At 41.6% G+C, this 13842-nt stretch overlaps 1 protein-coding gene across 1 annotated transcript in view; it reads right to left on the bottom strand.

Annotated features, from left to right (window-relative positions):
- LOC147666376 (5'-3' DNA helicase ZGRF1-like) overlaps window positions 1-13842 on the bottom strand; it is a gene marked incomplete at its 3' end in the record, with an annotated part of 444183 nt that overhangs the window by 167724 nt on the left and 262617 nt on the right. Inside the window, exons 10-11 of the mRNA XM_086949098.1 lie at window positions 190-295; window positions 1-95 (exon numbers count right to left, since the gene is read on the bottom strand). Of these exons, the coding sequence (XP_086805224.1) occupies window positions 1-95; window positions 190-295 (201 nt within the window). The remainder of the gene's footprint in view (window positions 96-189; window positions 296-13842) is intronic.

The following is a 13842-nucleotide window of genomic DNA, read 5'->3' as shown; positions in this document are numbered from 1 at the left end:
CTTGCTTGTGTCACATGCAGACCACTGTGTGAAATCCAAGTCCCAATCCAGGTTGGAAGATGTAAGCATCCATTGTGGAGTTTTACAATACACTGCTGAGGATAAAAATATTTTTAACATACTTGGTCATCAAAGAACATAATGATACTTTAGTCCCAAAAAACCTGTATAGATTCATATTGTACTTACAGGAAACCTTTGCAAACTGTGCTTCAGTAGGAGAAGAAATATTCTGATCTCTCTCATCTGAAGAAAGGCACACTCTGAGCGCTGGTTGGGTTTCCAAATCTGGGGACTAAAAAACAATATTTAAATAAGGCTTTGCAAAGAACATTGAACACATGTTTATGTGTAAGCCATGGATTAACTGTTTCTTCATACATGGCATTTAGCACAATCAGACCAAAATTACATAAGGTAGGACTTTATGTTGCCTTGAGAGTAGCAAAGAGGCTAGAGAAGGATATTAATCTAGGCTGATATGGTAGATAAGTTGTGCTCCTCATTGGTACCAGCCTTCCATTGTGAGTCTGTGTCCCTATGGCCACGTGGCATGCCTTTAAGTTCTTTACATTAAAAAGGATGGTACAGATGGTTTTAGGTACATGCCAAAGAAGGAGGAGGGAGTGAGAAAAGGAGAAAGAGAGAGGAGGAGAGATAGAAAGAGAAAAAGAGAAAGGAGAGGGCTGAAAGAGGGAGGGATGACAGGGAAGAGAGAGAGAGATAGAGCGAAGTATGGCTCAAGGATATTGCAATTTGTTGTGACAGGGCTGATTTGCATTGCAAACTGTTACCACACACCTCCAGACTAGAGAGATGTATTTTGTCAACAATTTCAATCTGAGCTTCTGTTTGATTCATGTACAATGTAGAAGAAGAGAGGGAAACTTTGTTAACCCCACTATTCCTAAAACAAACTGTTCCTGCACATTGAAAGACCACTTCAACGTGCACAGGTTTGATCACATTCTGTTTTATCAGTACATGCAGTGTTCTATTTCACTATAAATTAATAGATTTGTTTAGTGAATAAATCCCTTTAGGCTATACAATGTTTAGAAATTTAGAGAAAGTAATTTATATTTTGTTTTGGAGGACTATTTTTATGCATACATATCCATAGCTAGATACTTTGCAGATTTTTCAATAGTTTATGTGCGAACGCGATTTAGATTGGCCCGGTGAGAATTTTATTTTTATTTTATTTTTAGGATACAGTATTCCTGGTATCCTTTGGCAGAGAATGATCTGCTCACCTACTATGGCGCTGCTATATTGATGATTCCTCTTCCTGTGCGAGCTGGTTTGTATCATGTGTACTTTCGGATATAGGCTGTTTGTAAGTAACCCAAAATAGTAACCATGTTATATTCAGATTGGCTGCAATGGGAACTGCAAATGCCAACCCTGGCTGCAGAACATTCTGTTTGGGACAAACTTCTACTGGCATATGCCACGATATGCATTCGAGCATGGGGCTGTCGGCTGAGCTGTGCAAGGTTAGGGCCTAACTCAACTGGGCTAGTGTCAAAAACCACCTCAGTATGAAGCTTTGGATTGAAGTAGGCCATTTCAGCAGCAGTTTTAATGGCTTGTTTGATTTTCTTGAAACTTCTCCCACATTCTTGTGACTACTTGAATGAAACATTTTTCTTCATTAACTCTCATAAGGGAGCCCTTACAGTCTTGTATGTATCTTGAACAGTAACTGGCCATGCCAAGAAATGAAAGTATCACAGAAACATCTTGTGGGGGATCAGCATTTGACAGGGCTTGTACGTTGGCAGGATCAGGTATCATACCCCTATCTGAAAAGATATGGTCAAAGAACTTTTACTTTCTCTTGTAGAATTCACACTTATGTGCAATCAAACTCAGGCCTGCATCAGTAAGTAGACAACATGAATGGGTGAGAGCTTTATAATGCTCCTTCGCTATAATTGAATACATTCACAACAGGCTGTATGATACATCGAATGACGTCTTGGAAAAGCTCAGCAGCCACTGACACTCTGAAACTGAGTATCTTATATCAAAACAGACCAACATGTGTAGAAAAGGTTGTAATATAACTGAAATCTTCTTAGAGTTTTAACTGATGATAATAACCTTTATTTAAATCAAGGTGAGAGAAGACCTTTGCACTATTTAACTGCATTATCATATCAGTAATGTGTGGACCTGGATGCCGTTCTCGTTCAATTGCCTTATTTGCTTGACGCATATCAACCATATGCATACTGCTCCTTCAACGTCCTTTTTGGGCACTTCCACTATGGAGGAAAGCCATAACATGGAACCAGTTGAACGCTCAATAATGTCTTGCCTAAGTAATGATTCAAGTCCATTTAACAACAGCTTATTGTAAATGAAAATTACCTTGTCTCAGAGCAACAGGACAGACATATTCATTAATATGTAACTTTACTTTTATAGTCTTGAATTTTCCCAAACCATAAAACTACAAAAGACATTCAGCCTGATTCATCAAAGACCCGTTTTGCGAGTCTATAATAGCGATTCATAAGGAATCGCTATCACAGACTCGCAAAACGGGATTCATGTAGGAATCGCAAAATAAAATGTGATTCCTACATATTCCTTATTTGCGATTAGCAAATTGCTAATCGCAAATAAGCAATAACTCCCCATTCATTCCTATGGGCCAAAAGGCCCATAGGAATGAATGGGGAGTATTCCTTATTTGCGATTAGCAATTAGCTAATCGCAAATAAGATAGCGATTTAAAGGGTGCCAGGGGTGTTCAAAGGACACCCTGTAGCACCCCTTCAATGCAAATTGAAACAGGTGTTGCGCACACACATGTCCAAAGGACATGTGTGTGTGCAACATGCAACTTAGAAAAATGCTTTTAAAAGCATTTTTCAAAGTTTTAGCTATTTACCACTAGGTTTAACCTCGCGGTAAATAGCGGGCCGAAATTGCGAATACGCAATTTTTTAATGGATGATGAATTGCATTTAAGGAATCTCAAATAGAGATTCCTTAAATGTAATTCCTCGCAAAATTGCGACATCGCTATTACCGATTTTTGCATTTGGGATGATGAATCCCAAATGCAAAAATAGAGCTCCCTTTGCGAGCCGATTTCGGCTTGATGAATCAGGCTGCTAGACTTACTATTCCATGGTGAATATTCATGTTGAAATTCAAAGAAATCAGTCCCATGCCAGCAATGGTACTGAAACTGAGCAGACAGGCACAGGCACTGATGCTGTACCTTGAAGCACATGGATGGATGCTTGCACCTTTGTTTTCTTGTGTTTCAGTGTCGCTACATATGAACCTTGATTTTTATGGGCATCAATGCAGTGCAGCCCATGTGTACACTTTGGTTTTCGATGGCGTAAGTCGGAGCAATGGAGATAATTTATTGTATTTCTCTTCAGGCATTATGTTTATTAATGCATTATTGTCAATGATGAAAGGTAGAGAGCAATTATTGATTTTCGAATACATTTTCGGACAATGTTTATATGACGTTGGTGCCTTGGCATGTCGCCTTTCTTTGCCTGACATTTTTTCTCACATACAGCCAGTCCGACATGCGCACAATTCTTTGAGGTAAACATAGACATGGCTCAACTGTCTTCCTCACTTTCACTTGGAATTGAGGAAAACCAACTGCTTGACGATAATCTAGATGACTATCAACTTTGTTCAGGGTCAATTTGCCTAAACTGATGTTGCCACCTGCCCTTGTGGGTGTGTGTCGAACGTTGCTACTGAAATGTTCTGGCGGCCATTTTGCCTTTCCACCGTAACACACTAACTTTTTCCTTCGCTTTACAAACTGTCACAAACTAGTTCTCTATCCAACAGCCTTTACAAATCTGTCCTCTGGCTTGATATTCACCTTTGTGTGGAAACGAAAATCTAGATCCAAAACATAACTTCTTTTTACGTGTAGACATTACTTTGTGTCCTTCAGTCCTTTGCTTTGGCGTACATTTTTTACTCCTAGCCGATTCATTCTAGACACCTCCGGCCTCCATGTCAGTAGCTTGGCTATCAGCACGCTCCTCAGATCAGGAAGCCATCTTGCTCCAGACTGAGGATTTCTCTGAGCATTCGGCGTCTGAATGAATCGGACAAGCAACCATCAATAACTCTAAGTCGCATAATTACATTCATGGAACTTACAGTGTTTGATGAGCATATCTAGTTTCTCCACAAATTCTTCAATGACTTCAGCCACTTTTTGGCTTTCTTGACTGAAAATGTATCTTTCGTATTCAACATTTGGTACTGGAATGAACTTGAGAGTCAGCGTTTTCTTTATTCTAACAATATGCATTTTCTTTATGAATTCTTTCACACCATCACCAGGAAGATTTCTGAGATACTTCATAATTTTTTTGTTATAAGTGCATCAATGAAAACATCAAATGTCTCTATCTCAGCAGCCCATCTATTGCCAATATATTTTGTTAGTGTGATATAGAAAGCAGTGGTGCTTTCAGGAAAATAGCAGCGTTGTAGGCTAGTGTAGAACTTAATGACACAGGGGGTGGATCCCTGTGACTTTGTTTAGGGGATCTGAGTGCAGAAGTGTGTTTCAGCGTCGGGTGCCCAATGTTATCCTATGGACATGAACTGCATTTCAGCAATTCACGGCGACCTACAAACCAATCTCCTGGGCTTAAGGGGAGTAGGGGGCAAGGTCCAAGGTCACACCAACAGGTCACCTCAGGAGGCTCTGGGGCATCCGAGTGCAGAGGTGTGTTTCAGCATTGGTTGCCCAATGTTATCCTATGGGGGAAAACATGTACTGCATTTGGGCACTTCATGGCGACTTACGGAACCAATCTCTTGGACTTAAAGTGAATATGGAGTAAAGTCCAAGATTACACCAACTGGTCACTTCGGGAGGCTCTAGAGTGTTTGGGTGCAGAGATGTGTTACAGCATTGGGTGTCCAATGTTAATCGATCCAGTGGGAAATAGGTTGCAGGTTTGGAATGGGAAACCAGTCAGGCTGAACCAACAAGGGGACTCAGGTCTCATAATGCTCGTGGACACGGTTAGTCCACTTCCACTCAGGGCAGAACTGACGGGTGCAGAGGTGTCTTGCGGAGTTAGGTTTTTCACAAACGAGCCACTCACAGTTGGGGAGGGCTGCACAAAGAGGCTGCAATTGGCATTGAGGAATCCCCTACTGCCAAACCCAAGTTGAGCTTCTTCTCTGGAGGCTGGGGACCACGCTGGCACCATTGGCCCACCACAAATAGGGCTTAAAATGACATGTGCAACAATCAGGTTTTATCAAAGGTCGTTTATCATCAGACAACTCCTGTGTTTTCTTTATTATTTTGAGTAAAGCTCCCTCCCTTTCATAACCTTTAGCTGCCATTTCTCTCGATGCCGAAAAGGCTTTTGATAGAATAGGATGGGACTTTATGTTTCAAGCTCTTCGTTGGATCGGTTTCTCTCCTAAATTCATTTCTCTTCTTTCTTTACTTTATTCTAGCCCTCATGCTTCAATTTTTGCAAACGGTCTATCATCCGATTATTTTCCCCTTCAACGGGGTGTACGTCAAGGCTGTCCCTTATCCCCTCTTCTGTTTGTTTTAGCTTTAGAACCTTTTTTGACTAAGATCAGACTTGATGAAAATATTTCTGGTTTTCATTACGGTTCCCAACAGCAGGTTAAACTTTCAGTTTACGCTGATGATATTTTGTTATACTGTTCAGACCCACAATCCTCTTTACCTTTCTTTTTGAATCAAGTTTCCTCTTTTTCTAAAGTTTCTGGTTACCGTCTTAATATTGATAAATGTGAAATCTTACCCTTAAACCCTCTATGTCAAAAACATCTCTTTGACAACTCTGGCTTTTCTTGGCAGCCTTCCAAGATTAAATACTTAGGTATTTGGTTTGCTCCTCGTCTTTTAGATACTCTTAAGTTCAATTTTGATTCACTCTCTGTTAAACTCAATGCGTCTATCACTCGCTGGAATCCTCTTTTCCTTTCTTGGTGGGGTCGTCTTGACTCCATCAAAATGATGTTGGCACCTCTAGTACTCTACTCTATCTCCATGATTCCCATCCATATTCCGGACTATTTTTTCAAGTCAATAGATTCCATTTTGCTTAAATTTCTGTGGAAAGGTAAGAAATCTCGATTAGCCCTTTCTGCTTTGAAGAAAGATAAAGCTTTAGGAGGGGTTAAATTTCCATATTTCAAATCATATCATACCGCTTTTTCTTTAAAGCAAGCTTTGCGTTGACTCTCTTCGGACCTCCCCTTTTATCCCCCTCTTTGGCTAAAGCTAGAATCTTCTTTCATTCATCCTTATGATTTTAGTGAGGTCCTTTCCTTCACTTCTAATGTAACATCTCTTCGCTCCCCCATTATCTCCCGCTCTCGTTCTCTTCTTCATCCGTACTTGTCATCCTCTTATCCATCTGCTTCCTCCACCCATATTCAGCCTATTTGGCACAATAAATCCCTCAAAATTCGTAACCGCTCATTATATTGGAAATCCTGGCATTCTCTTGGTCTTAAATGGATCTCTCAACTTCTTGTGGATAATCATCCTCTTCCCTTCCAGGACCTCCAAAAACAATTCTCGTTGCCCTCCTCTTCTCGCGTACGATATATGTCTCTGATTCCCTCTCTCACCCAATACCTTTCTTCACTTCCTGCCACAAATTCTATTCCTACAGCATGTCTTCCTATTTCCAATGCATTTGATCAATCCCCCTCTGTCTCTTTTCTTTATAAATCTATTCAATCTACTACTGATCGTATCAAATCCAAGGTTGAGTTGGCTTGGGAAAAAGATTTATCTCAAGATTGGTCCTTCACTTTGTGGGATAAAATTTGGTCAAAAATTCATAGTACCTCCAGAGCTGCAAACACTACCCAAACTTTATTTTTTGTTTATAATCGCACATTATTCACTCCGTTGCTCCTGTCATCATTTTCCTCAGACACTCCCTCCACTTGTTGGTCCTCTTCCTGCTCTTCAGCCGATTTGAAGCATATGTTGTTTGATTGTCCTCCCATTTTTCGTTTTTGGCAACTAGTGTGGTCCCAGTTTAAAAAGATTTTTAATTTTTCTTTCTCCTTTTCCATTATTAACATTTTTCTAGGTTCCCTTTCTCCTATTTTTGCCAATTCGTCCCATAATCATACATTAATTGACCTTCTGGTAGCCGTTGCCTTCCATCATATTACAACTCATTGGAAGCAGGCTAATGATGTTTCCTTCAATGCTTGGTGGAATGCAGTATGTTTTAATCATCGTTTAGACACTAATTATGTTTCCCCCATTTCCCTCGCAATCAAACGTGATCTTCTATGGCTTCCCCTCACTGAGTATTTATCCAGAATTGCTCAGATCCCACCTACCACTCAAGTTTAAAAACCACCGTGATTTTATTTCTTAATTGCATTTTATTGTTCATATCTCTTCTGTGTTTTATTTTAACAGGTTATGCTTCAATTACCTTGTGTTCATGAACATTATCATTTGTCATATTTTATGTATAGAGTTCTTTATCGATTCTACTTCTTTGTAAGAGAGATTTTTTGCTGTTTTTTGTAACTTATGATTGTTTCTTCATTTTCTGTCTTTGCTTCTTTATACTTTAATAAACTTCAAACTTAAAAAAAAAAAAAAAAAAAAAAAATGACATGTGCAGTGGTGCTGACCGGTGTTAGGTTTACACGAACCAGAGTCCTCATAGTTCTTTCTTTGGTACCTGCATGGTCCAGGGAAGCAACTCTGCTGCTCCACAGGAGTTCCTTGAGTCTTGGCAGAAGTGCTGGTAGTCCTCCCAGGCTTTTAGAGGCAGAGCAGCTAACTGGACGAGTCAACTTGGGTGCCATCGCCGGGAACAGTGGAGCTGGCAGGGTTTGTGCTAAGTGAGATGCTTCTTCCACAGATCTGTCTTTTCGTGGCTCTTCCGTCCTTTTTCTTCTTTTCAGTCAGCAGGAACGGATTTCTAGTGCCAGGCACTTCCCCATATACTAGATTTAGGGGTGTTAGGGGAGTGTAGGGTAGACAGCAATGGGCTACTTACCCCTGGAGTCAATACGCCCCCTATATGACAACTTCCTGTGGGAATTAGGCATAACCCTGTTCCACAGTTCTTAAGTTTGCCATCAGAAAGCATACTTTTGATTTTTATCTTCACTTCAAGTGGCTCACCTTAGGGGTGGAACTAGCCTGAAGGTCAACACATCCCTCCGACTACTAATTTTCCCATTTGTCCAGGTGCCAAAGTTGCAGGCCGTCCTTTTGGGGGGGGGGGGTTGTAAACACCCTCTGCATGAGCAAACCTTGTTCCTAACCTCCTGAGAGCAAAGGCCCTCATCCCTGGAGGTTAGAAACTCATCTGTCGTGGCAGGCCGCCTAGGGACAGTCAGTCAGCACACTAGTAGTTGGTAGGTTTTCAGAGGGTACCTCTAAAGTGCCCTCTGTGTGCATGTATTACATAACTGCAATCCGTGTAGGTTTTATTAATACAAGATGTTTGATACCAAACTTCTCTAGTTTCAGTGAAGCCATCACTCGTTTTTGACCAGTGTCCAGCACATGTACTTAAAATGGCTTTCCTAGTCACTTGTACTGGTAGTAATTGAACTGGCCATCCCAGGGGCATATTTGTCCGTGCAGGTATCTCCACACATGCAATATAATGCACCCTGCCTTCAGGGGTGTAAGGCCTTCTTGTAAGGGTGACTTACAAATATTACATGCAGTGTTAAGGAACATAGCACACAGGTGTGTGACATGTTGTGTTTTCACTTTTTAGAGCACCTTGTCACGCATGCTGCAGTGGCAGTCTGTATGAGTTTGGTGGTGGGTCCCTTAGAGTGGCACAAGATATGCTTCAGCTCTTAAGGAATCTCTTTAGTACGTGTGGCACCACTTACTAGGGACTTACAGAGGTGATAGAGGCCTGGTCACTTGGGGATCAAATGACAGGTTATCTTGCTTTGGGGGAAAAACACTGGCACTGTGGACCTGTTTAGCATGAACCCAGTGCACTTCAGTCAAAGGTGCACCAAATATCAGGCAAAAAGTGGGTGACTAGTGCAACAAAAACGCAGTTTCCTACATAACCCCGAACAATTCTCTTTGAGCCACTGTCACCGAGCGCTGTAGTATGATGACTGTCTTTAGTATATTCTGTAAGTCATTTACCTCTTTTCTACTAAATGTCAATTTGCATTTTCTGACACCTGGTGGAGATCAACCATGTGTCGGAAAATGCAAATTGACATTTAGTAGAAAAGAAGTCAATGATTTTCATAATATACTAAAGAGAGTCATCATACTACAGCATTCTGTGACAGTGGCTCAAAGAGAAGTGTTCAGGGTTATGTAGGAAACTGCGTTTTTGTTGCAGTAGTCCCCCACTTTTTGCCTGATAATTGGTGCACCTTTGACTGAAGTGCACTGGGCGGAGGCCGGTTATTTTGCAAGTTATGATTATCAGTGGCTGTGCTTCGTAAACCAGGTTGAATCCGCTGACAGCGTTAACACTCCGAATAATGCACAACTTTATCTTGCGTGGCAGCGATGTACCCTTATATCTCGCCTGACAAACAGGTTCTCGACCATCGACATGCAGATTTTTTGCAACACTTCCGTTGTCTTCACCTGCTTTACAGTGGCAGGAGTTGCACTTTAGTTACACAGGCATGAATGTTGAATTCGTTTTTTCCACAGTGACACTCATGCATAGTCATTCTTCGGGCTACTTATCCCCTATATCGTCGCCACTTATAGCGTCTTCCTCAGCCTGGGTACCCTCCAATGACTTTGCCACACACAGAGCTTAGGATTACATGCCTTTACTCTGCTGTGTGTAACTGCGTACTCAGCATTCTAAAACAAGCTTTCATGGCTTTGCGCTCTGACGCTTACGTCACAGCTCTACAGAGTTCTTTAGGAGCCAAAAGTGTTCCGTCATTAAATATCACCAAGACACTACAACTATATTTTTGTCAGACGATATTTAGGTCATGATATCCTGGTACCATATGTATTAGGGAGAAAGGGTAGGGAAGGGTGGAGGGTGTGTGAGCGTGTACACATGGGCACATATGCACAACGATAGTGCAGCCAGGACATAATAAGTATGCAGTGTGTGTGCTTATGTGTGAAAGATCTATTAAAAGGATGCTCTTACAGTGAGCCACAAAACTGCATAGTCCCACCTTAAAGATGTAGCAAGTATTGTTTTACAGATAATTAAGTTCTTTATAAGTCATTTAATGAGAGCCAACGAGGCTTGTCTACGAGGAGCTCGCCAGCACATGCCTGGCTGCTGGGTGTGCGAAAGAAATAAAAAATTACTCTTAAAAAAATGTTGATGAATGAAACTCCAAATGGCACAGAGCATAACATAAGGCACTCCTACCTGAAAACATATTTTGTGAGTTTACCTGCACTAAAAAGTTCCTCGTGTATCTGCCGGACAATTCTGGTGACATAAAATGATGGCCCGCTGTAAAGTTACTCTGCTGAGAGTTCTCAAACTGCTGGTTACATTTTTGATGCAGGGTGGAATCCCTGACCATTTCGAAACTGGAAGCAGACCCCTTTACTTTGTACCCCTGAAACTCAACTTGCTGTAGTTTCACAATGAAAACAGAAAGAAAGATTATTTATTTTTTAATTGATGGCTTACATTACATTATGCTATATTATATCATATTGTTTCTTACATTATACTAGAATTATGCAGATTTTTTAAAAGAATAAACATTTGGGGGCTTTTCAGAAAGCCATTTATGAGTATGTATGTAATACCTTTGTGAATTGACCTCATTCATTTTCTAAACTTCATGTAATAAGAGAGATTAGTAACATGGCTGTTAGACCTGGCATCATTGGCGTGGGTCTCCCTTCCCCTGTGACTCTTCCTGTCTTGTATGAGGGCTGATGTAGATGGACTGGACTGGGCGCTGTGCCACTGCTAATCAGTGCCACAGCGCGAATGCTTCATGTATATAAATGACTGTGTGACTAAGGATAACACTAATGCTTACATCTGTATAGCCTGTTTGTTAAGGATTACTTTCTATCACCCTATCCGGCCCTAGGAACCCGATAGGAACATCGAGTTTGATATGTTTATGCTGAGCAATAGCCAATTAACATTATATAATGGCCAGGGCATAAACCAAAATCCCTATTGTACAGCATAAAATAGGAAAATATTTCACCTGATTTGGAATCCCAAAAAATGTATGAAGGAATCCCCAATTCAAATATAAAAATAAAGGCATTAGGCACTGTGGACGATACACTGGTAATCAGAATATGCTAGACCTTCGGTGTGTTGCGATACTCAGGCCCATAAAGAGAATAGACTCGATATCATTTCCTTCCTGGTTTACCCCACTGTGAAGAAATCTGAAATGTACGCCGGTGAGTGCTGGGCAGAGGATGCTCAGGAATCTCTTATTAAAAGACGAGATAAAAACTTTCGAACAATGTAAAAAGGAATTCAAAACAGAAGGGAATGGTTGAATGAGGTATTGGCAACTGCAGCATTAGAAACTCTATCCACTTAACAGAGATGAGGCTATTCAACCAATCACTGACTGGGAGCAACTCTTTCCTAACTATACATGTCCTGTGGCCTTATGTGATGTATTAGAGAATTAATGAAATAGGTCCCAGTGTACAAAGACCAGACACGAGGCACAGGCAAACTATTGTCCTCTGCGAAATCCAAGGGCCAACATGTCCTCCACATGTACAAAACACCGAATCTCTTTAAATATATATGACACTATGCCCATGATATTCAAACTGGTGGAACAATTAGACTCTTAGTAGATGAAGACATAAGGTATAAAACGTAAAACAGCTGAAATGTATTGTACCATGGAACTACCTTGATTGATATCCTGCTACCCACTGGAGAGTTCTGAGTTTAGGTGTTTTTAGGTAGAAGCCTACCTGACTGCACAGCTGTCTGGTTTGATAACGACATATTGGGGACATTTGGAAAGCTTCCCTGTGAATGCATTCCACTCATTGCTGACCATTGACTTTGTGGATTGTAACTCACATCTCCTTGCTTTCTACTTGCTGTCTTAATTTGTTGTACGCTGTCCAGCTTGAGTTTGTCCCTCTTATGGTCCATTCCTTATGTATTCTTCTGGATGCACCCTTTTTGTAAATGGGCCTTTAAATCGTGTTCTTATCTTGTCACATTTGCTGTGCTTTCAAAGACAGAGGTCAAATGTCAGGTTCTGTCTTCCAAGAAGCTTTTTGTTTACTTTTCTTTCTCTGACTTCAAAGGGAGAGGATTTATGTGATAATCATGCTGGCTACTGAGGGTAGTTCTGTTACATCTGAGGTGTGGTGGAAACTAATATTTCAAATATCAAAACACCTCAATTCACTGGGTGATGACATTGCCATACATTATAGTTTGTGTGGTGTATACGTTTATCAGCAAAACTGTATACCTGTGCAAAAGTAATGGTCATTTCAATTGAAGATGTGTTGTATGTAATGGAAGTGAGCTACCACACAATGAACACTCCAATGTACCCCTTTCCACTTTACTCTGCCCTACTCTACGCCACTGTGCGATACACCATTGTACTCTAGGTCACAGCACTGTATGCCACTGTTCTATTCTGCACCACTGGAGTTTACCCCAATACACTCTACGCCTCTCTACTATACATCACTGCACTCTACGACTGAACTCTATACCACTCTATGTTCACCACTACAATAATTGCCACTGCATTCTATGCCACTGCATCCCTCTATGCCTATGCACTCTATGCCAATGCACTCTAAGCTACTATATGCCAATGCACTCTGCTCTATGCTACTGCACTCTGTCCTGCACCACTTCAGTTTGCAACACTGCACTCTCTGCCCCTGAACTTTGAGTGGACTAGAGGCCACTGTACTCTACTCTGCGCCACTAAACTCTATACCTCTCTACGCCACTGAACTTTATACCAATCCACTCTAAGATGCTCTAATATACTCTGCACCCCTGCACTCTAGTTCACTGCACTCTATTCTATGCCACTTCAGTCTACGCTACTTTACTCTACGCCAATGCACTCTATCCCACAATGCTCTACTACGCACCACTGCACTTTACACCAGTCCAGTCTACGCCACTGTACTCTCAACATTCTACTCTGCAACACTGCACTCTGCCAGTGCACTCTACTCCAATGCATTCTACTCTGTACCACTCCATTCAATGCGAATCCACTCCACACCACTCTAATCTACTCTGCACCACTGCACTCTAAGCCACACCATTCTACCCTGCACCATTACTCTCTGTACCACTGATCTCTACTCTAACCACTGCACTCTATTTTTATTTTTATTTTATGTAGTTTGTAGAGCGCACAGCTACCCCCGAAGGGGTGTCCCGGCGCTAGAACCTGAACCTCCAAAGGAGAGGAGAGGAGCAAGAAGGGGGAAACAGCGGAGTAGATCAGAGTCCAGAGAAGAGCCAAGTTTTGAGTCTGGCCCGGAAGATGGATTCAGAGGGGCAGAATCTAAGATCGACTGGCAGAGCGTTCCACAGTTTAGCCGCAATAACACTGAACCCTCTGCCACCCATTCTGGAGAGTCTGAAACGGGGAGAGATCAGAAGGCGGAGGTCATTGGATCTCAAAGATCTGATGGAGCGGGATATTGAGACCCGCTTTTTGAGGTAGTTTGGTCCGCGGTCGTTGATGGCTCGGTAGGTCAGGGTAAGGATCTTGAACTGGATACGGCTGGCCACTGGTAGCCAGTGCAGTTCCTTACGATATGCGGAAACTGATTGACGGTAGGGAATATTGCCAATCAGTCTGGCCGCC

Source organism: Lissotriton vulgaris, unplaced genomic scaffold (genome assembly GCF_964263255.1).
Source record: "Lissotriton vulgaris unplaced genomic scaffold, aLisVul1.2 SCAFFOLD_871, whole genome shotgun sequence".
Classification (NCBI taxonomy): Eukaryota; Metazoa; Chordata; class Amphibia; order Caudata; family Salamandridae; genus Lissotriton; species Lissotriton vulgaris.
This window is presented reverse-complemented; position numbering and strand designations above follow the sequence as displayed.